The sequence below is a fragment of the Neodiprion pinetum genome, chromosome 1 (assembly GCF_021155775.2).
Source record: "Neodiprion pinetum isolate iyNeoPine1 chromosome 1, iyNeoPine1.2, whole genome shotgun sequence".
NCBI classification, from domain to species: domain Eukaryota; kingdom Metazoa; phylum Arthropoda; class Insecta; order Hymenoptera; family Diprionidae; genus Neodiprion; species Neodiprion pinetum.
In genome coordinates, this window is record NC_060232.1 from 1,125,105 (window position 1) to 1,151,640 (window position 26,536).

A 26,536-nucleotide genomic window follows, 5' to 3' on the forward strand; every position below is an offset into this window, starting at 1 on the left:
CCGCCCGTTATCCGTGGCACGTTATTCCTGTCGCTTTGCAGGATCATCGTCGGCGTTATGGACATGGTGCTAACAATCAACGGACATCCGAGTCCATTTACGGTCCCGCTCAGGCGGTCGAACACCGAACGTTTATTCGAAAAACCACTTCCCGGTGTCCACACGTTTGTCACCGTCGCCTCGAGTCGGCATTTTCCGTCCAATTCTTCCCGGTATATCTTTATTTCCCGACCGTCGAGACGTGCGAACGACACGTTTCTCAGCCTCATTCTTCTAGCTGTCTTCATAAACGTGGATATTTTCTCGTACGTTACATTTTCGCTGGTTGATATTAACAAGGTCCTGCAGCCGAAGCTGTTGGGCAATTTAGCGAAGGACCAACTCACCGTGGAATCGTTCAACTCGTCGATGAAGTACAGCACGACGCTGTCCGCGTCCCAGTAAGAGAAACGCGTGGCGGCCTCGACTCGATTCGCAACTAGACAGGCGGTGTGGTCATCCAGAAAAACTTTCGTAGCTTGAAGGAAAATTTTGTTCTTTCCCAAGAGCATTAGGTGATGAATATGCAGCTTATCCAAGTTCGACTTCTTCAAGTCGGTCATGAATTCGACCAACAGATCTTCATTCGTCAGACCCGCATCGTCGTCGGTTAGCAAAGACGCGCTAATCTCTTCGACATGGTGCAGAAGCATTGCGACAATGAAGAGTGTTTCCACTTTCGGAAAAATCATTTCGATTCTTAACTCATATGGACCTCGCAGATTCCGTCTATTGGGCTTTGAACCAAGGGTAGGGCTTTATTCTGACCGAAAGCTGAGCTGCGAAACGAACTGACCAAAGTCCCCCGGTCGTATTGAACAATCTGCGAAATACTTGCGAGGGATGTTTGATCAATTAATGTAATAACCTCAGCCACTCGGCGATGGACAAACACGGGTTACACTTCAACGTGTCTGGTCTGATTATCAAGTACAACGCTTCGTGAATCGATCGGCAGAAGTTGACGCTACAGCATGGGAAGCATGAAATGGGATCGGAATTTATGGAATTCGGAATTTCGAAGTAATTGAAAAGGCCAGGTAATTTAAGAGGTAATATAAGTTAAAGAAGACCGAATCAGAAATATTTCTTACGCATCGATGAACATAAAATATTTTTGCTGCAGTTACCGCTGGCAGAAGGATATCGGAACACCATTAGCAGCGTGCCGTAATAAATCGTCCCGTTTTGACGGGTACATGTTGACTCCGTCATCCAGTTCTTGGTGCGTGTTCCCATACTTAGTTGTTTGTTGTTGACGTAACCACCAATGGAATGGAATGTTACGGTGGGCATAGCGATACGGCGATTTATCAAGTATCGTTTAAGTGGAATTTATTGTAAGCATTGATTAATTACTTATATCGATTAGGAAGTAGTTGAACAGATTGAGTTTCAAAAACCACGTGAACTTGAACAATTTGGGGATGGCAGTTTTCGCATACGATTATTGTTGAAGAAAAAAAAAAAAAAGAAAAAAAAAGAGAAACTTTGATGCAGCCCGAGGCGTCATTGGCCCAAGAACATTGCTTCGCTAGGATGGATAAATTTATACATTTTTTTTTTTTTTTTTGTCAAGGTGTGATTCAAAAAATTTGTGACAAATACTGTTTAAAATATTGTCGTAAAACCTGAAGAAAGTAGGAAAATATTTAGAGGTCGCTACCAATTATTGTAAAATTTTTTTGTTATTTTTTGTTTTTTTTGTATTTTTCAGAAATTTTTCAAGTGTTACCTTAAAAAAAAAGTGAAAAAATGAACCACCCTACAGCCCCGCGCCTAGTGTTCCAGAGGCTTCGACAATTCGGTATCTAAGACAATCTCTGAGTCACGAGTCCTGCCTATTTTCACCCGCGTGGTGAGGCTCTCGCGATCGTCTCGATATCCGAGACCATTGGCGAGTTCGTTTTGCAGTTTGAGAAGCTGTGCTTACGATTAGACGGGAGATAGGCTCGTATATCGGCGAAATACATAAATTTCGAAGGTGTCAAGCAGCTCGAACTCGTTCCACCATTGTACGCAACCCATCCGTACGTAGGCATGCGTACGTGTACATCATACACACAGCGTTAAGTACCTCCGTATTCACATCATGTCTGCAGGTCGCCCATATTCCTATAACTGCAGCTAAAAATAACCGAGGAAGAGATACGGCCACGCCGACTTTACACCTGTAGATTTTACGCGAGTAAAAGTCTTTCATCAAACCCGCTAAAGCGAAGAGGGGTGAAGATGGTAGAATTTTACAGCGAAAAGGAGTGACAGGGTGAAAGATCAGTAAATCCATTCGTCGTTCTCGGAAGGTAAGTTACATTATTTACACAGCTTCGAAACAATTTTTTATTTTTTCGTACAAAAATACACGTGACATATTTCACGAAACAGTTGCAGGGGTTTGAAAAAACATTCTTGAAACTGATTCTCTTTAGTTGTATTATACGTTGTAGGTAAGGTAAGTGTACCAATTATTGACTTTTTTGATTGTACCCGTTTAATCCTTAGTTCTAAAATTACTAAAAAATAAATTTTCAGTGTCCAACCTTCTAACAGTTGGTTTCATTCATCGATCCGTAGCAAAAATTTATTTATTTTGTAAAATAAACGGGTCGATAATTGGGTCTACGCGTGTCAATAACCGATACGCATACCTTAAATTGAAATTATTCGAACAACCAAAGTCGTCGAATTCCTGATTTAACATTTATTCCGGATATTCTTCCGGCTAAAGGCGACGCCGCGTCGCCGGTGAAATTGGCGGATGTATATCCGAAGCGCGAAAATTTTGAATCGCGTGTAAAAGGAAGTGAATTCGACCGGTTTCGTAGCCGTCCCACTCGAATCGCTGTCGTTGTCTTGTACGGTAGGCGAGATGGTCGGTTGCCAGCGAGGCGAGGAGCCGTTAGTGGTTCCGAATATCCCCGAAGCCCCCCTTTTCCCCGTGATTCGGCGCCGCGACTCGGTCCAGCGAAAGCGCGCCGAGATCAGCATCAGCATCAGCATCAGCAGCAGCGGAGGGAACCGGGAACGAGAGCAAATAAGTGCGAGAGCCGAAGAACCAAGAAGGCGCGCGCCGATTCCCGAGGGTCGACGACGCCGTAGGCCAGTTGCGGCAAACGCGTGGTCGGCGTCGCCTCTTCCCCGCAATCCCGAGTGTCCGGCATCCGATCCAGAATTTCGCACTCGCATTTCCCATCTCCCGACTATCGGACTTACTCGATTGCTTCGTCGAACGGAAAGCACGACGCAGGCGGGCTTGACACGCCGCATAAACACGGAGTAACGATTTTTACCGATCGAGTCGCAGATCCATCCACCCGCCCCCCACACCCCACCACCCCAGGGAAACTACTACGGGTGTATCGTACGAAAAACGTATAAGACAGGAGGAAACGGGAGGTTGGATACAGCCATGAGTTACGCGGGGTGAGTTTCAAACTTTTCCTTATTTTATTTTTCTTTTTTTTTTTTTTGCAGTATAAAATTGTTATCCGACTAAGGTGAGCGTACCGGTTATGGACCCTGTCCCAATTACTGACCTTTTTTGGTCGCGTACGTTTGATTCTTGGTTCGAAAATCACCGAGAAATAAATTTATAGTGTCCAACCCTCTAGCAATTGGTTTTAGTAATCGAGATATTCACAATTTGTGCCGTCTGTTTTTATAATTTTGAAATATAAAAGGGTCAATAATTTGGTCTAAACTCGTCGCTGACTGGTACGCTTACCTTATTTTTGATACCGTTTTTCTTTACTTTTCTCCACGGTAAGTAGGCATACGAAAAGCAAGCGCACTTTTCACACGTTGTTGCACATTCGACGAATCCTGGCGCTCTATGCGATACGGCGGCTTGAACGTGGATCCGGAAGTGGTTTCGAGAAACGGAGGGGGGGAGGAAATGATAACAGTCCGGTGTTTTAATTCCGTGAACCGCCGCAACGTGCGCAGGACCGCTGATTATAACTCGATTTGTATTCGCGAGGTGATTCGCGCTTGCGGCATATAACTTTGATACACATGTACCTTATACTCGGACGAATTTTAGTCATCCTCTCGTCTATTTGTGTACCCGATCCAATTTTGGAAAGGCTGCTTGCACTTTGCTGAATATCCGAGCAATTTTTACTATTCTATTACATTCCAACTTTTATTCGTTTCAACGACGTTGTTATTGCCGCTTTCACACAATGCGTTATTACACGCAAGTCGTATTATATCTCCAACCGGTTTTGCTATGTACCTACGGTTATCGTAAGAGATAAGAGCTCGTCTAGTTGTCGTTTCACTCACGCGTAACGGATAGCTTGCATAAGGTGTGCTATATGCAAATTTTGTAATATCGATTGGTTTGTAAACCGGTCCAACGTATAGGTACCAAGAAACGAATGATTTTTGAGGATGGCTGAAAGATCAAAGAAAGAAAACTAGACAATTATTATTGCCTAGGATTTTTCAAGACCTCGAACATTCATACGCATGAGAATTCTGGTAATTGAATCGTGTTTTATGTTTTATCGACCAATTTTAACCAGAACTGAATTGGCCGGTGGTACCGGTTGAAAAAAAAAACGAAAATAAAATTAAAAAAAATGAGAATAAAGAGAGGAAGAACTCGACGTTATTCAGTAACGCCTACGAGGAAGGAAACTTGGCCGTTGAAGGGTTATAAAATAGTAATACCCAACTCCGTGTGTGCGATCCCTCGTCGGCGATTCGAAAGCGGAAAAACGGCAAGGCGTGGGTGCGGTTTTCGTGTAAAATGCGAATATATCGTTACCAATATACAAACGCGATCGAGAGATAGAGTAACCAACGTGTTTCTTAAAATAAGAGTAAACGTGAGATATCGTATATTGAGAGAAAACGATGGGAACGGAATATATTCGGATCGCTCGATAATATAATCGACGGAATGATTTAACGGTGAAAGAAGCTAATGGGTAATTTGCTGGTACTAAATTAACCCGCCCTCGACGATAAAGATAAACGGTGACAATTCGCTGGTGGGATTCTACCTACCGATTTATCGATAAGCGGTCTTCGGTGTCGCATGCGAGCGGTCGAAACGCACAAGGATACACCTTGTAGGACTCGCGTGGGACGGCAAGCCGACCCCTGCACAGAAATACTAGACGTTAAGCTTTGACCCAGTTCCGCGGTAGCCCAGAAAAGCGGAGAAGATTGGTGAGAAAATAAAGAAAACAACGCGGCGAGGAGGAGCGGCGGAAAACGAACGTCGGAAAATGTACGCCGAATTAGAGGGGGGGAATTTTTAGGCTAGCAAGTAAATGAAGAAACTGGCAGGCGTGTCGCCGATCCTCAGGTCCGAGAAATTTCCCTCTGCGCATTTCTCTATCCGTCTCTCTCTCTCTCTCTTTGCAGCGCTGCAACTGCAGCGTTTTTGTTGCGTTATAAGCGGGCTAAAAATATTATCCGACTTATATACTCCCGTGTAAACTGGATCGGCGAATGGTTTGTCGAACAATACAATCCGGGATTAGAATTAAACGGCTGGTTCGTTGCCCTCCGTTTCCCGCGGGTTGAGAATCCCCTTCGAATTATTCTCCTTTCGGCGAAACTTGAATTTTCATTCGTTCGGCACGAGATCTCCCGGGACGCGTCAATGACACCTTAACTAACTCGCGAACGTTGGCGGCTGCTGCATGCATGTGCCTGCAAGAAATACGGTTTCTTGCCACGTGCTGCCGGCCGGCTGCTCGAATAGAAATTGGTCTATTTTCAAAATCCGTCTCACCGCAGGTGGTGACTTTAATAATTATAATTAATTGTGCACATTCGTCGGAGGCTCGTCAAAGTGCAGGAAGGACAAAACTTATTGTTTCGTTATTAACTCCTCGGCCGATCGACCGAGGTGTAATGACCTATCGGGGGCAAGGGGGGATAAAGATCGAATTTGTAGAGATAAATGAATACGAACGAGTAAGTTAATTAGTGGATGAAGGGAGGGAAGGAGGGAGAGATGGAAAGCATTTCCATGCTCGAAGGGGGGGTGAAATCTCGCGTTGAGTATAGTATAGAGGCATCGCCTAAAAATAAAATAATCGGAAGCATTTTATACTCGGTGGTAACGCGCAGGTCAGCCGGAGTTAAAATTAACCACGCTTTGCGCGTCTACCTAAATACATTTCTTATAGCTATAGAGGCATCAGCATCTTGGCTGGGATCCCGAAACGAAACCGCGACCGTCTTCTCGTCGCTGTTCAAACACGTATATCTTTCGTGTAAAATTATATATCGATCGCCGTATAATTACACGCCCAGGTATCGAACTGCCCGCTGCGGCTTATCGATCTAAAGAGAATAATCCGAAACTGCTTTCGAAGCGCGGCGATGAAGAGCTGAAACTCTCGTAACGCATCGTTCCTGATCGTACGTGGCGTATAAATTATACCCGCGATTATGAACAGAATATTTCACATGGTAGAAAGAGAAAGAGTTGAAAAGTTGTACATTTATTTCCATACTTTTTTACAATATTCATCTATATTCTGTATCGTCGTTGATATCGTTACGATTGTGTTATTCTAAACTGTAAACAGGCGAACGGTGCCAATTTTCATTGGATCCGAGGATGCTTGCCACGTGTAGAAAAATCCCCGTGTGTATGACGCCTGGTTATCCCGTGTTTTTTTTTTTTGTTTTATCACGGGTTCAAAACACCCGAGTGGAAATTTTATTCCTCACCTGTCCGAATACAGTCTTCTGATTCCATGTTAGTACAGATAAGAGCTGACGATGAAGAACAGGAGAAGAAAGAGCGGCGCGTGACCAGAGACCGTCTGCAAAATGTACACACGTCACGGATCTGCCGGAACAGATCGTGACCGACTTGTGAGATTTAGTTAAAAGTGCTCGAAAGTCGGCGACGCCGATTATAGACGATGACGAGGGAAGCCGAAAGAGGGGAAGGGACTCATAGAATTTGTTGAACGCGTTGCATGCGAATAATTTTTATGTAGGTATACGGGGCATTCCGTGACGTCTCGATCAAGATTCCAACTCGACGTCTCGGATTAGCTTTACGATTTTTTTTACGAAAGTAGGTGACGAAGAACCCAATTGAAATTATTTTTAACAATATTTCGATGCAGCTTATCTGAAGCGAATTAAAAACTTGAGAAAAACCCACCCTCCTAAGTCTGAGAAAATTCAGACAAATCTTGTAAAATATAACAACATTTTTGATACCTATCGGAAGATGGAGATTTTTTAACTACCGTAAATGAATAAGAAAAACAAGAAAATAAAATTATTATTATTGGATTGCATTTTTGACATAAGAATGGACGTAACAGCTCGTTGCAATACCTCCGAATAGACATTTTTCGGCCCATATTATAACGAGCTTTATGATCATTCTCATGTAAAAAAATGCAATCCCATAATAATAATGTTTATGTTTTATTTTTCTTATTTATCTTTTGAAGTTACGACATCTCCATCTTGTAATGAGTGTCAAAAATTTCGTTATATTCTATAAGACTTGGCTGAACTTCTTCAAATTTTAGAAGGTGGGTTTTTTTTTCAAGTTTTTAAATCATTCTACTTCGGATACGCTGGGTCGAAAAGTTCTGAAAAAATTTGCGGTCTCATTTTTTTTCACCTACTTCCACATAAAAAAAAAAAAAAAATGATAAAACCAATCTGAGACATGGACTTGGAATCTTGGTCGAGAAATGGAATGACCCATATTCTTGCGCGATGACGAACGACGATAATTGTCGAAATTTCTTTCCGTTTGTTCGAGAGAGAATGAAGAAGAAACGGGTGAAAATTTTTTCGACGCTCTGGCTAAATTTCGCATCGTTTCGTCCCAACGATTTTGAATAAGATTTATAGACCGGTTTAGCGACCAGACATCACGGCTGGTTCCTCCTCTTTCAATCGAACAGGTGCCGAGCTCGTGTCTCGATCCTTTTCATCCCCGATAATTTATTGCTATTAGCGATACTGAAAGATTAAAAATGAAGCTGATCTTGAGCCAAGAGCCGCGTGCTCTGAACGTGCTTCGTATTTATAACGCTTAACTATGGTCAACCAGTATACAGGTACGATGATGGGGTTATGGGTTTTCAAGCGAAAAGTCTTTAATTTGAAATTACAGAAAGTCAACGACGGATTCATCTTTTTTCGAAATTTTTTCCAAAACGTGCCTTGATAGTTTTGGTTTCCATGAAATTCCAAATTTTCAATTGCAGAAAATGCCAGATTGCTATCCAAAAAAAAAAAGAAACAAGTTAATCCAGATGTGTCGCATCAATTTGTCAATGCAGCAATTTTTTTTTTTTTAGAAATGGCCAACATCCGTTATAGCCGAACACGCGGCAAAGAAAAGTGTCGATAAATATATGAAAGGCATGAGAAATAAAAAAAAAAACAAAAACCAATGTTGCAACAGCGAAAATTATATTGCGAGTGCGGTGAAAACTGGCAGAATTGAGAAAAGTTTTTCCGGTATCTCTGTATCAAGGCCCAGCGAAATTTTCGGCAACGGTAAAAGGAAGAGGAAGAAAAGAAAGATAAATAGTCCGTGTATAAACCAATTAACGCGGACTACGCCTACAATTCGCGTGGCTCGAGGCCAATTACGAGCTTTTCCCGTCAGTCTTGCACGTCTAGGCGCTCGGTCTAAGATAAGGTAAACTAGAGGCGAGCCAAAGATAAAATTATTATTGAAACTCCCCCACAGGGAGGGAGAACCAGGGAAGAGAGGAGTGACGAGAAATACGCGGTGTACGAGACTTTTCTTCTTCCGCAAGTTTATAATATCTACATTAGGAAGGTTTATTTTTTTACTATTATTATTATTTTTTTTTTTTTTTTTTTTCAAGGTCTCACTTGAAAAATTTGTGACAAGTACTGAAAAAAAGATTGTCGTAAGACCTGGAGGAGGTAGGAAAATATTTCGAGGTCGGTACCAATTATCGTAATACTTTTTATTTATTATTATGTCTACACCTTACGGACTTTTTATTAGTTTATTTTTCTCGTATCGTGTTCCAATTAATCATTGTTCATAAAAATCAGTACTGTAAACTAAATTGGGACATTAAGGTTATGCGATACTCATCTTTCGGTAGCAAAAACTGTTATCCAAATTTCTCCGATACTATTAATCTTTTTGGATAAAAGACGAGAACAGCCAACCGGGGAATTGTTAGGCGCAGTTTGCTGTCGATTGGTGAACGATTGATTGGACCGCGATGCGGAAAAAATAAACTAATATATACGTGCAAGTACGTAAGGTGTGTACATAAAAATAAATTAAAAATATAACAATAATTGGTATAGCCACCTCTAAATATTTTCCTACCTCCTCCAGGTTTTGCGACAATCTTTTTTTCACTGTTTGTCATAAATTCTTCTAGTGGCACCTTAGACAAAAAAAAAAAAAGTTAAAAAATGAACCACCCCAACGTGTATAGCCGTGAGATATCAGAGGACGGGGAACCGGGATGAAGACCGACGAAAGGCCGATGGCCGCGATGTCGATGTGGGTGTTGAATTAATATAGAATCGACGCAAGGTCACCGCCTGCCGATATAATTGCGCCATTCTCAGGAGCAATGAATAATAATAGGTGTAACCTGTGCGTTTATTTTCGCACCGAACGTCGCGAGGATCAATTTCTTTTTTTTTTTTTTTTCTCCTCTAGACGTTTCGACGATCCGTCAAAGAGTCGGAAATAATTCGACGCGGGAAAAGTGCGAACGATTTGAACCTTTCAGTCACAGTGGGATGCTCGGCGTCCCGCCTCAAAAATTTCCATGTCCTAGCCTCAACACGGTTTACTTACAAATCTTCAAACGATCTTTGTTACTTCGTACAACTCGAAAAACCTCCGAGTAACAAAATTCAAACAAAAATGTTTCGTTTTAAAGGTACGCGACTGAAAGGTGTCTAAATCGTGTAATTTAGGTGTAAGAACGTGTAATTGAGTAATTTGGCTCGAGGGCCAAAATTTTTTCCGCGAATCAATTACACACGTGGGTACGAAACGCAATTGAAGACCGCTCTCTGTACTCTTTCCTCGTACTCACTTGCCTGAAAAGTTGACTCATACTCACGATCGGAGAGATCTCTCCATTCGCAACGCGGTGATTCTGAATTTAACTTACTATCCGTGATGTTATATCGCACGATGTATAACTCACGTACAATGTATACACGTGAAGAATATACAGTCAGCATATATTGCACGTTTATTTGTGTAGTAGAAACGGTGACAGGGGTGGTCTGTGTGTTGTCTGTCTGCCTGCGTATCGCAAGGCCTTCGAAAGACGCGGAGCTCACTCGCCTGCACATATCCCTAAAAGGAAAAACATCGCATGTACAGAAACACTCGACCAGCGAAGGTTGAGTCCGAACAAATATGGGTTACCAGTTACTCGCTGGCACTTGTAGCGAACGGTGGTTCGTTAACCGACGTCGAGGCGGAACCTAATATCTTTTTAGTGCCGGCTGTGAGATTAGAGCGCCGAGTACCCGCGTCGAATAATTATCATAACTCCGAATACGCTCTGTGAGGATCGGTCCGATCCATCGATCATAACTGACCCGACGAGTGAAAGTCATTTGTGAGAATAAACTTCGGGGTTATTTGGATGTAACTGCGAAGTGAGGTAAAAGGTGCAAAGTGGATCGCACAAGTGTCACGTTTTTTGCGAATCGGTTGCAGCTGGGGAAAAATTTTCGGGAAAAAAGTCTGTTTTCTTCGTGATACTCGGAGGTGATCGGTCTTGCAAAATATCGCTCATATCACTCCTGTGGCTGTGGTTTCGATATTAGCCAATCGTGCCGGCACGTGTACTTGTACCGTGTACTTGCTGTAAACTCGAGATGAATTGAAGAAAAAAAGGGGGGGGAGATGAAAACAAATTATGCATGACGCGTGTGGATATTGTTGATGTATACAGGCACAGACTTTATGTCACTTTTATAGTCACCTCGAAGACTCGAGGAGAGAAAGAGAAAGATAAAGAGATATATTGTAACGATAAACATTGTCCGCCTGTACGTGTAAGAACCTGGCTGTCGTTGCGGATTGTTTGAAAGACAAATCCTTATCCGTTGAAAAATGTTCGAGAATATGCACGATAAGTTGGGTACAACATTCGAAACGGCGACGTTGACGTAGCTCGACTCGAGGGCATCGGTGCAATTTCAATTAGCATTCCTCGAGTTCTGTGTCTTCGATAAACTGACGCCAATATTTCCAGCCGGTGACATAACGCCGCGGCATTCGGCTCTCTTTATTATCATGTACGTATTTTCCCCGCTGATAAAGGTACGGGAATTTCAACGTTTTGTTCGTTAGAATGTAGGGATGGGATAAAGGAATCCAGAAAAACACTCCTCGTTGGCTTCGCATCGTGTATCGACGAACTTTTACTCGTCTTATCGATATCCTGAGATATTTATGTCCCTTATTTATATTCCTTTAATTAAATTGGTAAACAAATATTCACTTTTTTTTTTGGTGTAACATGAAAACTTTGAACTGATTATGTTAGGAACAAGGTTTGGTATTACGGAATTGATTTTAGAATATTTCATATGTGTTACAGCTACTGTTGTACCATTAAAATTGAATGTTTTTCGTTTCGACTTGCCTTTTTTGATTCAGGGTGTTTTGTTATTTATTGGAAACTGATCAACTGGTATTTATAGTAAGTAACAAAACACCCCGAATGAAAAAGGTAAGTCAAAACGACAAACGTTCAATTTTACTGGTATAATAGTAGCTGTAACACAAAAACTAGATCTGATCGAATCGTAATAAAAATACTGTTTTATAACGAGGGTAGATTATAGGTATTTAAAAATTAGTAACCACCTTCCTTGTTACAAAATTTTCCCGACCAGTGTTGTAAGTGCTCTTCGGTTTTCCACCCTAGTAATTGTTGTTTTCTTCTCTTCTTACAGGAATCCAGACTCTGCGCCAACAGGTAAGAATAATTCCAAATTATCTTCTCGAAAGCAAGTTCGCCGATCGGGCAGCAATAATTTTGTCAACTCCTTCTAATCCTCTGATTCAAACCTGCGTGAAACAAAGGAGACGAAGGTGAGAGCAGAAGCAGATTGAAAAACCGAACAAAACAGATGCCTTCGATCTTGGAATTTCCGGTCCGATATGCCCAATCCCGGATTTCTCGAAACCGTAATGGCACGTCGAATCGTTAGAAAGTCTTTAGACACCCGAGCCACTTGTTTACGGCTATATTTATAGTATCGATGGTTAAAGTGGCGACGACTTCTTACACCCGTCATCGGATTCTCAATGAGCTGTCCGCCAGGTTTAACTTGCACTTGTAACACGCGGCGTGTTCTTACATACGTCAATTTAGTACCAAGTACATTATTCCACGCCTCCGCGTAATGCTACACAGAAATTTGCTTCTGCTTTCTGCACTTGTTGTTAGTCAAAATGACACGGAAAACGTTACGCGTGATAGATCGGATGCAATTTCTCTTCTTCTTTCCGTTTTTTTTTTTCTCATCTGTCTATCTAAATTTCAGGATTCTCTCCTGCCCCACCCCCGCCTCCGCCACCCCCACCAGTTCCTGGACAAGCGCCAGCCCTAAGGATCAACACCGCAGAGGTAAGATCGAAATTCTGGAGCTCCAGTCGCGTCTCTGGCATCACCGAGTTTGCGAGGAGATAAAATCTGGTTGCGGGACCAAGCAAAAGATCCTTTTGTCGACGGTTGAAGTTTTCGGTGAAACGATATTGAGATTATAGATACGTAGACGAGAAGTCGAGCCGTTCGATTTCTCAACCGTCTTCAATTCTCTTTGAGTCTCTTCAATCACGTTCGTTATTTAATCTCTTTCGCACGCACGCAGCCTCTTTCCGATGTCAGCAATGGTGAGTGTTTTCCTGTCAAACTCGTGTCAGCTGTATAATGCACTTATATATCTGTAACGCGTTATCGTGTACGTATAAATTGTGGTAAAAAAAAAAAAATTGGTACACGTTATCACGATTTTTTTTTTTTTTTTGTACCATTCGGAGTTTCCAATGAGTCACCGAACCGTGTTCCTTGATTATTGCAGACATTGGTCCGGTAGCAAAGCCGCGGCGTATAAACCGCAAGAGTAATAATAGCCGTAAAACGTCGACAGGCCTGCTTTGTGATTGAAAAATATTATAATCTTTATCTGTTATTTTTATTTCCTTTCGTTCTGATGTTAGTTTTTTTCATTTTTTCTTTTTTCTTTCTTTTCTCCTTTTCCATTTATTACTGCAAGAAGCGAAGCAAATACGCGAACCGAAGCGGGGTATAAAAAAAGATGAATAATTACACGGTGCGTTTCGTTTACAAACCGGCGGATTCTTTTCGCCTCGGTTTATTGCTGAGGTTGTACGTCTTGTATATATATCGCCCAGCCTACGGGAACTGCTTGAAAGTTGAGACGAAACCCGATAGCGAAATCGCGCGTTTTATGTGTCCGCAACTATCGTTATCTCTCACCTTTTACGTCACGTGATTCCATTCAATTTTACACGCGAAAACCGCGCATCAGGAATTTGAATCTCTGCTTATATTATATCAACTGTAACATGCCCGATTATAGTTAATGAAAAAATTACCGAGCTTTTCGAAAAATGATTTTTTTCCATCGGTTACCACGTCCTCGTAATTAATTGCTGCAACACCGCCGTACGTTCGATTCCGACTGTCGTATTATTATTATTAATATTATTATTATTATTATCCCGTTTTCGTTTGTTGAATTATATTTTAAACAATCGCACGATCGTCGAAAAAAGAACAAAACAATAATAACAAATCGCAGGCACCGAGACCGAGGAGACCACAGAACAACAGCAACGACGCGTACGAACCGCCGGCCGCGATTCAAAACGCGATGATGACCAAAGACAAGAAACCTTTCACCTACACACCAGGCATGGGTGGGAAACTCGACCTCTCGCAAATCCGAAGTCCCAGGATGGCGAGACGCGTCGCTAAGAACGCGAACGACGAGGGGATCGAGGGGCCCCCGAAATCAGCCCTCGAACCGAAACCGACGACCCCGTCAGCCGGGCCCAATCTCTACGTTCAGCCCCAGGTCGCCGTTCCCGTATTTCCCGCCAACATCCCGACGCAGCCGTCGACGGTCAACAGGACTCCGGCGAGCACCCACGTAAATCGCGTCCCTTCAAACGGTGAGACGTCGCGTCGTTTTTATTCTCCTTCTTATTCTTGGTTCTCTTCGTTTCTTCATCCTTTCCGAATGTCCTTGCAGCATCGAACAACGGTCGAAACGAGGGCAAGGTGACCCCGATCACTATCGTTCCCAGTGTACCCTCTTCGCCCCAGACCCCGACGTCGCCGCCTCAGGTCACCCTGGCCAAGGCGCCGACCCCTTGGCTCCAGAACAAACCGAAGCAGCAGGAGGATCTGCCGGAGTGGGCGAAGCGAGCCAACGCCAACAAGCCGATCGAGGTGACGATCGAGAGCTCGATCGCTTCTCCGGTAACCCAGCAAAGCCCGCCACCCTCCAACCCTCAGCCTCAGTTCGCCCAGAGACAAGTCCCGGCCTCTCAGCCCCGGCAGCAGGATCGCGTTATTCCGATACGCGTGAGTGTCGACGCGGAATGTCTCCGTATCTCCGTCCGCTCTTTGACCCTCTTTTACTTATGCAATCCGTCCGTATCTGATACTCGCAGATCGAGGACAGACCCTCTGTGTTTTCGGTGAAAAACGAACCCGGGCATCATCAGCTGAAACAACCGCCGAATCAGCAGCAGAGATGGGGACAGCCTCAGGCCCAACAGCAGCAACAGATTCCGCAGCAGGGAGGAACTCGCATTATACCGATCATGGTTGACGACGATAATCAGTCTCAGGGGCGGACGATACCTGTCGAGGTTCACGGACCGAAAGTGTGAGTAAAAACTCGAGCACGTTTCTTTTTCCCGTGTAGTTTTCCACGCTGACATGCGAATCTAGGGTAATAAATTTCGCAAATCTAAAAACGACACCTAAATTGGGGTGAATTATCAAAATTGAACGAGGTGTATGTGAATATTTATTTAATATTAATGTAATATTATCTCGAGTATTTGTTTATCTGAAAATGCAAAAAAAAATAATATTACGGAATATGAAAGAAATGACAAAAAGGAAGAAAACAATAAATGGGTGCCATTATGGTTGCTTCTGCGACTGAAAGGATTAAACGACGATCGACGACAGATTTTTCGACGCGTCTTTAACCGCTTACGCTCTTGGATCTCAGGGTAATTCAGAGAGGTCCACCGGGGGTGGCAAATCAGCAAGAACCCGGCCCCGTGCAGTCGAGATCGTTCCGAGTCCTCCAGAAGATAACCGACACCGATTCCGACACCGACGTTGATGGTAATTCAGAACAAATACGGAAACTCCAACTTACCGAAGACGACAAAGTCCTGATGAACAAATTCAAGGAGCAAGGTAATGTCGCATTTCGTACGTTCTCAGGGATAACGTTTCGTCCTTGCTGTGTTATACAATTTCGTCTAATTATACCATCGATACGTATCCTTGACGGTTATTTATTTCATCGACATTTTCATATATGACTCAAAGAAGCAACGCTTGGATGAAAAATTCGATTTTATTTTCTTTTCAATATCCGAAGTTGATAAAAAAAAAAAAAATACCACACAGGTTGACAAAAAGGGAAGAGTTTTTTTTTTGTTTTCCTGATTTTTCAATTTTCATGTTTCAGAATGAAGAATTGACGAATAAAATCATGATTATACGAGAAATCATCCCTCTGTTAACAATACTACAGCAGCGTAAAAACTAGAGCCAATCTAATATAATTATGATTTTATTCGTTAATTGCACGTTCTCAAATGCCAAAATTGACGGAAAAAAATCAGGTCAAGAAACAAACATTCTGTTACTTTTTGTTGAACAGTGTGATAATTAGAACTCCGATCAATAATCTCACCGACGTAATTTCGCCAGTGTGCAAAGCAGTTTTACTTCCGACCACAAAATCCGTCCATATTCAAGATTACCGCGTCTCTGCGGTTACCTTATACAACATCACCTACTTGTATCCATGTTCGTGCGGTTATACAGGCGATGGAATCTAATACAATCTCGCAATTTAATACCTCATGCCTAATACAATGTCGATATTAATTACGGTGTTACGAAATTATGGTTAAAATTCATTTTGACACTATTCCCACTCACTCTCTCTCACCTTCTCTCTGCATCTCTATCTCGATCTAACTTATCTTTTATTTCATTATTTTTCTCTATCCACACGACGCACGCTGCTGAAAATTTATTAAAATTTTGACAGTGGTATCTAGCAAATGATTATTGGCAGTGTGTTGTAATTTTGTTTGGTGAAGATAAAAAATAAAAAAGAATAAAAAATTCTGAAACTTTAAATCGGAAATTTACTGCAGTAATTCATGAAACGCACGTGTGACTTTTAATAGTGGACGGCGAAACGTATCTACACCAAGAAGAAGACCCTCGATATCGCGGTGCGGCGATTCCGTCTCGCGCATTCCGTTTTCTTCAGACAATGACAGATTCCGGAGAAGTACCGTCCACTTCGAATGGTATATACTACTCATCCTATATATTTCAAATTTTTTATTCCTCTTCGCGAATTGTTGTTTGATCTTTATCTCTCATCTTTTCTTTCCTTTGTTTGTTTGTTTTTTTCCCCGCAAATAATTTGGTATTATCCCACACTTCGTTATCGATTCACGTTTAACGATCGTGCTCTCTTCTCTGCATGTACATACCGTGTGCATTTTCTATCCTAAGAATCGCACGTTTATCTAATATTATTTCATATTTTCCTATCCCTACAATTTTTATCACACGCTTCCTCACTCGCAACAGTATTGGCGCATACGCATTCTATGGCATTTCAATTACTGTTACAGACATTTCTTTTTCTCAGCTTTGGAGTCGAATATTCAATCTAACCGGTCGTTCCTATAATTATAATTCGCTTAATGATCGTGTACACATTACTAAACCTTGCGAACATAATTGCCGCATTTTCCTGAGCATGCGCAAATTTGACTGACGTTTTTTTATACCTGATTGTGAAAAACGTCGATGGTGTGACTTTTCGATTGCTCGATTAACCGAACCCTGGTTCTGTGCCAGAGAAATCTGCTAGCGCCAGAGTGTTGGAAATAAAAAAATGTGTGGACGGATTCTGAACGATCTCGCGATCGAGTCGCAGCGTTTGATTAACTGCATTGAGCCTGATCGCATTGTCTTAGGTTAAAAATTCCTCGCCCATTTTGGTTTCGCATCATTTCGCTGCTTTCAATGACCGAGTCGATCCATTTTTCAGCTCCACGTCCATTGAGCGCGATCAACAAAAAGCAGAACAGAAATTCAAAATCTTTCGGTAAGTTATGTGACGTTACTTTTTCTTCTACAAAAGATAATTTATCTAAAATAATGTTTGATAGCGAAAGTATATTAAGTTTTTTAATTATTATTACAAGCATTACCAACACACATGAGTGTGTTTTTTTTTTTCCATTGTACGAAAAAATAATTATTCGTTGTACAGAAGAAGCTCAGGCTAACCTGCCGCCAAGCGAGCAGCAGGTCCAGGAGCCAAAGAAATACATGGGGAGCGCGATACCGTCGAGATCCTTCAGGATGTTACAGGCGATGACGTCACCTGAGAATATTGGTGAGTGATAGTTTGAGATTTTTTTTTTTATCAATCCTCATATATATAATAACAATGATAATAATAATAATAATAATAATAATAATAATAATAATAATAATAATAATAATAATAATAATAATAATAATAATAATAATACAATCGTGCGTAAAACTTGCCATTATACATTGATATATATATATATATATATTTATACAACATACGTGCCTATACAGCTATTAATGAAAAAAAAAAGAAAGGAAAATGATAAAAAGAAAAAAACAACAAGCAAACATAAAAAAAAAAAAAAAACAAGCTTCTCCGCATATCTCATGAATAATTTATTAATCTTCAATGTTTATGTATATCATTCCATGACATATTTGCTAATATGAACTTATCACTTTTTTTTTCTTTTTAACGAAATAATACGTTTTATACCTACACATATAATTTTTTAATTTTATTTTTTTTTAGTCTAGTTCACATTTACCGATCGTTGTGCGCATTTTTAATATGCCATTGGAACATTGTTTTTCTTTCACCTCTTAGATCCTGTGTTCACAGGAATTAAATAGAAAGAAACATCCAGAAAATGAAAGCGAAATGCAAAGATATCTATTACGAAATGAATATGATCAACAATCAAACAGACAAATTCCCCTGCGCCTGTATTAAATTAGATATATGCCTATTTTTCATAAATTATAACTGATGACGCGAGAGATCGAGCAACAGCTGCTCGCGTATATAATACTACACGCTGCTACTGAACTGACATAACTTCTAATTATACATTCTATGTATAATCATCGTACGTAGTATGAAATTAACGACAAGTGCCTATATACATGTAATAATCGTTCCGCGATACTCGAGTATCAAAATTATTGTTATCATTTTTTCGCTATTATTACAATCTAAAATGAATTAAAGTATGCATCGTTATACAAAATCGCGAATTGTTGAAAAATTTTTGTTTTCGCACTGTTGAATAATATATTTGCAGAGCATTTTCGCACGCGACTTGAGATAAAGGTAATTTGATTTTTTTTATTTTAATAAACGCAGGCACGCACACATAACATAAACTCGCGTACGTGATGTTACAAGAAAATTATGCCGGCGTTATTGCGTTATAAATATATTCTTTTTTTTATTTTCTTCTTCATCGTCCGTCTCTTTAATCGAACTCAATATCATATTCACGTAGGTTGCAAAAACAACATTCCAAACACGAGTCGTTACATTATGCGATTTCTCAACGCGATATGCATTTGAAGACAATTTTTACTCCAACAAAGTCCCCTACCTACGCTATGAGGAGAAAATTTATTCTCTCCCGGTTTAATGTGAATAAATAAAAGTGCGGGGCGATGGCGATGGTAAATGGTTCACATACAATTGGGGTTAATTGCAATACGGACATATATTTTTTTCTATTCTCCTTCTTCTTTTTCTTCTCCATTTTTTTGCTTCTTTCTCTATACCTTGTACCATATATCTAATATATCTGTATATTTCTCACACGATACTTCCCTCATTGCTGGTTCATAAAAATTATATCATTATGCAATAGTAAATTTATCACCGTCGAGCTTTTGGATTTTGATGCAACGTCCTCTTTCGCACGTGAAATATAATATTCATATCTGTCATATACACATACCTATACATCATATGCATACATACATTACACGATACTTGTTAGTATGTAAAACTTATACTCGTTGAACGTGATTACGTAATCATTGCGGCATCTTACAAAACTGACTTGAGAATTCTTGATATTATGAGAATGTTGCATGTCGTTCGTTTATACCATATATATATATTATATATATTTCTTTTCTTTTCTGACCATACATACTTATATACTTTTTTGCAGTTTAAAATAATAATCATATAATGATAATAATAATAATAATAATAATAATAATAATTTTGCAAGCGTCTCGCATGACTACGTATATATATTTATATATATTATATACATATACACATTGCTGGTTGACTGGAAAATTTATGTCGTTGGGATGTGGAAAAATATAAGAATTTCGTAATCACTGGAAATTTCAAAATTTTCAAAGAATTGGGTATCACTATGTGTATCGATAAAATTTAATCTATACGGTACATATAGCGTACTGCAGTTGCCGTGTGTATGAGTATGTATGATATATTTTTAAAAAAATAATTTTTAAATCGAACAATCGTAACAATACCTATGCAACTCGAACTTATCATATCAATTTTTTTGTTCCCCTTCCATCACTGCATCGATCTAGTCTTAATATACCGTATTATACATCATACACCTACTATAAACCTAGAACTAATTATCGTGCCGCGTATTGTATACAATATATAGTTTCCTTTGAACACAGGATTGAACATAATTTCTTGTAAAATAATATTGGATTCTTTTTTGTTTTTCAACTGTGAAAAATTTAATCAGCATAAAATATATACCGTTTACATAATATATTACTTTAGCGTTAAAGTGTCGCGAGAATCGTTGATTAAATTCATATTACTGTAGCGTGTAATAAGGCTGGTGATTGCTCGTTAAAAGGACACATATACATACATATATGTATAATGTCGGTACTAACGAATGCTGATAAGTGTACACTGTGTATATACTATATTATATACACGCAGTAGCACTGTCAGAAGTCAGAGGCAAGAATAGAAAAGGGAAGAAAACAAAAAACAAAAATAAAAAAAAAAGGTACAAAAAAAAAAGCAGAAGCGAACGAAAAAAACGAAAAAGTCGCAAAGAGCATTAAAAAAAGCAAAGAAAAAAAACCAAAAAACCAAAAAAAAAAAAAAAAAAAACAAACATCCACCAATAACGAAATGGAGTTGATTTTTGTCTGTATGCAATATGCTGTTTGTTGTAGCTCCGCAAGAAAATCGCCAACAAGATTTCACCTCTCGAACAGAGAATAGCGTAACGGGCAATCAGCAATCCGGTTTATTTTTCCCAAACTGTCCCTCGCCCTACTGGAACCCCGAGGGTGGCTGGTGGGGATACTACCCCGTCCAGTACGCGACGCCCCCGCCGCCACCCTCGCCGCAAAACGCCACAACCAACAATCCCATGCAACCCATTAACGTAGCATACAATCCGTACGCTTATTGCGGTTACGGGGCGGACGGGAACTCTTACGCCTACTTTCACCCGGCGATCTACGATCAAAACTACGCCCAGGTTTACGCGCAGAGTTACGCTAATCAAGGTCACGCCGAAGGTCAGGCCGACGCAGAAACGAGCCAAGTCCAAGTCCAAGCTCAGGCTCATTGTCAGCCTCCAGTTGATCGTCGAGCTTACGCTGTTCACGGCTACATGCCTATGCCCCAGGTTTACTCGGCGGGCAGCGCGAACTGCCGTCCGCAGACTTACAACGCAGATTTGAGCTACTGCGACGGAGTCGAGGAAACGGCCGAGGATCGGTCGGAAGCGAATTTGACGAAGGGAGGGAAAGCCGAGAGGAAGGAACTCGAGTACCTGACGGTACCGAAGTGGACCTGCGCCAAGAGCAGAGCTACGAACCACCGCGAGAGTACGTCTTTGAAACCCGTCGGACGTCGAGGCGCCGACAAGGACGCTTCGGGGTGTGCTCGGGAAACGGGCAACGAGGACTCCGAGAGCGATTCCAGCGATTCCGAGAACTCGGAGGACTCCGAGGACTCCGGTTCGACGACCTCGTCGACCAGCTCCGACAGCGGGTCCGAGTCCGAGTACCTGGCCTACACCAACGAGCCGATGATGAAGGAAACGGTCAAGTCACCGTCGCAGGAGAAAGACTGCCTCCAATCGCTATCGGCGACGACGATATCCGAGGACGGTTTCGAACACTCGTCGTCGAGACTCTCGTCGGACAAGCTCAGCTGCAGCGACTGCGACTCGGACGCCGACGACGAGTACCAGATCGAGTCGCTCAACAACGACTGCATACTCCCTCATCAGCTCAGCGTTATATACGAGGATTTCGAACAGACCGAGACCGAGAGCGAGTCGAGAAAGCTCGAGAGCGTCGAGGAGGCGGCGAACGACGAGCCTCCCGACGACACCGACAGCACAACGATCAGCGTCAGTCTTCCTCTGAGGTTCAAGTTCTCGGTGTCGGAGAACAACGAGGACGTGACGACCGTCGTCGTCGGCGACGGGGTGACGGTAAAGTCCGGGAGGACGGGGGATTCACAGGAGTGGATATCGAGGTCGCGGAGCGAGCCCGACGAGAGCAACGACGTTCACGTTAACTTGACGATAAAGAAGAGCGACACCACCTCGGTCGACTTCACCCTCAAGAAGCAGAAGGAGTCGCAGAACGAATCCTTCGACACCGAGTTCACTCTCGTCGACGAACAGACGAGGATCGATCTTCGGGAAACGAGCGACGAGTCCGTCACCGCCGTCGAGAAGGATGGGAAGGCGAACGTCGAGGGCGAGGCTAATTGCAAGAGGGTCGACTGCAACGACAACGTCGAGACCGAGCTCACGATACGCAGGAAGAAAACCGACGTCACGAGGCACGTGTGGAAGAAGGACCTCGACCTCGAGGCGGTCAAGGACCTCGAGACCGTCGTTCAGAGCGAGGAACCCAGGGAGGACACCGAGAGGGAATACACGGTCAGGAATCTGACGAGCAACTCGGCCGGGTGCGGATTCGACGCCGAGTTCGAGGAGACGACGTCGACGGCGGCGATCGAGGAGGACAACGTTCACAAGGAGACCATAGAACAGAAGAGCCTCAGGATCAAGGAGCGCGATTCCGTGCGGACCGAGTTCGCCGTGAAGAAGGTGCGCGCCGTGCGGGATTTGGTCGAGGAGGCGGATTCGGAGAAGGTTGAACAGCAGGACGGGAACTCCCGCAGCGCGATGGCGAAACAGCGGCTGCTCACGGTGCAGAATTCGCGGGAGGAAACGGACGACGAGGACAGCGGCGTGACCTCCGACATGAGCAGGCTCATTTCCGAGGGCGACACCGACTCCGAGTGCGCCTCGATCAGGAGGATGAACAAGTACCAGAGGACCCAGACCCACTCGAGGCTCTTCAAGCTTCTCAACGACGACGCGATACTCGCCGAGGAGGACTCCTCGGAGGAGTGTTACTCGCCGGCGAGGCGGGAACACCTCAGTCTTCCCCTGAAGACGAACGTGTTCAACTACGACGAGAACTACTACTCGAACTACTCGAGCGGGATAACTTCTCCCGACTATTCGCCGCTGTGCGAACACTCGTGGAGGAGGATACACGAGGGGAGGTCCTTGGAATCGGAGAACAGCAGCTCGGTGACGACGCCGAACGAGTGCATCGACGTGATCGGCGAGGCTCTCGGCTACGGAATGTTTCCGGTCGTCGACAAGCCCCCGCCGACCGACGACCCCTACTTCCAGACGTGGAAAAAGGTCGTCTCGCCGGTCGAGTTCGACTACGATATTCTGCCCTCGATCGCGTTCAAGAAGCTGAAGAAACTCGACAACGGGTTCGCCATCTCGCAGAGCAAGACTCACAGGATAAACGTTCTCTGTCCGAGGATCAAGAGCTCGAAAAATGTCCCGCAGGCGCTGCAGATCCAGTCGCCCCGGAACCTCGTCACCGCCGCTTCGTCCATTCCTTTCCTCTCCACGACATCCTCGTTGAAAAACGGCCACTGCTGATGGCCCGGCCGCAGGCCGAGTGAAGTTAGGCCAATTCATCCGCAACCACTGAGGAGCGTTCCAAGTTTTGTCTAGTTTCGCAGGGCTGGGCTTAAATCGTGCCCAGAAGGTACAGGCCACGTGTTTTTTTTATCTATCGGTACATATTATTTTTTATATTTATTTTTTAATCTAATATTATGTACACACCTCAGCATATATTATTATATACCTATTATTTGAAGGAAAAATTTATAAGAATTATCACGCTGCACCTCTTGTTGCCGTTATACGTGTATCTATCCATATGATTATTTCTCATATTCTTGTATATATATATATGTGTGTGTATATTAGAGCGGTTCGTTTGTAATAAATTTTTTTCTAAGGTGCCACTCGAACAATTTGTGATACATATTGAAAAAAAGATTGTCGTAAAGCCTGGAGGAGGCAGGAAAATATTTAATGGTCGCTACTAATTATTGGAATATTTTTTATTTATTCTCATGTCTACGCCTCACAAACTTGTATATATGTATTGGTACATTTTTTTCGTATCGCGGTCCAATCAATCGTTCATCAATCAACGACAAACTGCGCCTAACGATTCCGCGGTTGGCTGCTCTCGTCTTTTATCCGAAAGATTAATCCTCTCGGAGAAATTTGGATAACAGTTTTTGTTACCGAAAGAGGAGCATCGCATCACCTTAATGTCCCGATTTCGTTTTCAGTATTAATTTTTATGAACAATGATTAATTGGACCACGATACGAAATAAATAAACTAATAGTAAGTCCGTAAGGTCTAGATATAAAAATAAATAAAAAATATTACAATAATCGGTAGCGACCTCGAAATATTTTCCTACCTCCTCCAGACTTTACGATAATTTTTTTTCAGTATTTGTCACAAATTTTTCGATTAACGCCTGGAGAAAATTTTTTTTTTTTAAACGAGCCACCCTAATGTGTATATATATATATATATATATACACACACACACACCTTTATCCCCCTTTTAATACATAGTATAGACATGCAAACCCAACGATGTGCAATTGAGAGTCCGTCGTTCAAATCTTCAAAACATACAAACTGATCGCGGCTTATTAATTAACAGATTATTGTTCAGATCAGTGGTGAAGCAATGTACGTACCTTCGTACCTATTGCCTGATCATACAATCATTATCGGTAGCAATATGCAACGGCCACTGCTGTATTAATTAAAGTACGTCATAAGACACCCAAGATTCGTGATAAAAATGAAGAAATTGTGATCATGATGAATAATCGTTCTTAATATGCACACTTATTCACACTGTTGTCTAACGTTCTAATTGTCTATACGAAAATATACCGAAAACAGACAAAACGTCACCGCTTTATATTATATTCTTTTCACTATCATCGTTATCATCACTCATGCACAGTATTGTTTTCGCTGATATTGTGTTTCACCGGTCTGATGCAGAGACGAGCGAGTTAATAATAAATAAACGCTTGTAGCGCAGACACGCACACATGTAACATATTACATCATCGTGAAGTAATTTTATTTTTTTTTTTACAAAAATATAACATCACACTGTTAAATCATTTACTAACATCAAACGAACTATACGATTTACGAACGCAGTACGCTGTTATAATTTTATGCGCCTATGTACACTGTAATACAATATACACGTATACGTATACCGTATAATAACTCGATGCTGGATCGATGTAGTAGCTTAAATAATAGTTGGGCGGGCATGTTTATATTATACGTCGTTTTTCTTTGACGTCTCCGTTTTCGCTTGTGATAATAATGATAATTGACAAATAGCAAGACACGCTTTTTTTTTTTTTTTTCACAAACGATTTTATTCTCTCATCATTTATCTCACTCGGGCATCGTCAGTGTGTAAAATTTGTTTTTTTTTTACTTTTCAACATGTTTAACCGCCCGCTTTCGCTTTAATCGTCAATAATCATGGATAAATGTGCTAATGATTAATCGTTGTCTCGTACCTACCTATAACCGTGAAAAGCTCGTTAGTAATTTTCTTGTTCTTTGTAACAGTATTAGATATACTGTATGATATACGTGAATTGTGTATGTATATTTACTGTCAGAGACTGACATATAAGGGTCACCGTATGGTATTTATAACTGTTCCGTGTTACATATCTTCGGACTGAAATCACTTCTCGATGCTTTTCGAGTTTAGCGAATATTCCTACGTCGGTTGTGTTGTTTTCTTTCTCTCTCTCTCTCTCTCTCTCTCTCTCTCTCTCTCTCTCTCTCTCTCTCTCTCTCTCTCTTTCACTCTTTTCTCATCCCGAAAATGCTTTGCAATAATCCTTTTCGACGACACACTCCGTCTCGACCGATGTGTAATTTTGATTCCCGTTATACCTACATATGCGTACAGACAATATACCCTGATTCTCACGTTTACGATACCGATCGTTTTATCAAACCAAGTCCGGTCTGCCGGAATTTTATTATAAAATTTACTTTCTCTAAAAACCGCTTCGCAATAATTGAACGCTCGTTTTTGTTGTTATTGCTGTGTAGTTGTAGTTGTAGTTGTAGTTGTTGTTATTGTAGTTTTATTCATTATTATTATTATTATTATTATTAACGCATTCAATCACAGATAATTAGCATACGGTCGATATGATTCTTAGATGAAAAATATTGTTCTTAAAAAATTGTCTAATCTAAAATCCAATTTAATTGAACAACTTGTACTACAACCTTTATTATAAATCCGAAAGTATATTTTGGCCTGATTGATGGGCGGATTAATCGATCCGATTGACTGGTTTAGAAATTAAACAAAATCTTAGGAAATTTTTAAAGTTTCTTTTTCGTTTTCGTTTTGTACCTATAACGATGACACGTGATGTACGGCCCTAATAATTTGTTTCCTTTCTTTTATTTTCAGGTCCAGACCAAACTGATTACTAAACTGGCGCGGAGATAATTACTTATCGTAAATGTGGCATTGCTAGTGTGTTTTTATTTAATTGTTAAATTTAAACAAAAGGAAAACCCAAGAAAGTAAGAAAGGCAAGGAAAAATAACAATTTTTTTCTTACATCTCTTTGCTTCTTCTTCTTCTTCTTCTTCTTCTTCTTCTTCTTCTTCTTCTTATTTTCATTTTTTAAGGAA

At 41.5% G+C, this 26,536-nt stretch overlaps 1 protein-coding gene across 5 annotated transcripts; it reads left to right on the top strand.

The window, feature by feature from the left end:
• Window positions 1-2,913: 2,913 nt before the first annotated feature.
• Window positions 2,914-26,464, top strand: LOC124217493 (uncharacterized). 5 transcript variants are annotated; one of them, XM_046623202.2, is made up of 12 exons: window positions 2,919-3,462; window positions 11,983-12,005; window positions 12,577-12,659; window positions 13,858-14,230; window positions 14,311-14,645; window positions 14,735-14,952; window positions 15,307-15,500; window positions 16,511-16,636; window positions 17,392-17,448; window positions 17,617-17,742; window positions 20,628-23,531; window positions 26,310-26,464. In XM_046623202.2, the coding sequence occupies exons 1-11, from the start codon at window positions 3,449-3,451 to the stop codon at window positions 23,390-23,392; spliced, it is 4,314 nt and encodes a 1,437-aa protein (XP_046479158.1). In that variant the 5' UTR covers window positions 2,919-3,448; the 3' UTR covers window positions 23,393-23,531; window positions 26,310-26,464. The 5 variants fall into 5 exon arrangements, with proteins under 5 accessions (XP_046479195.1, XP_046479158.1, XP_046479168.1 ...); XM_046623212.2 differs by having other exon boundaries at window positions 20,628-23,501; XM_046623222.2 differs by lacking the exon at window positions 2,919-3,462 and adding an exon at window positions 10,433-11,319.
• Window positions 26,465-26,536: the final 72 nt, after the last annotated feature.

Coding starts and splice junctions, on each gene's coding strand:
- LOC124217493 (XM_046623202.2), top strand. Junction 12,006..12,576: donor TCCAGACTCTGCGCCAACAG/GTAAGAATAATT, acceptor TCTAAATTTCAG/GATTCTCTCCTGCCCCACCC. Junction 12,660..13,857: donor TAAGGATCAACACCGCAGAG/GTAAGATCGAAA, acceptor AACAAATCGCAG/GCACCGAGACCGAGGAGACC.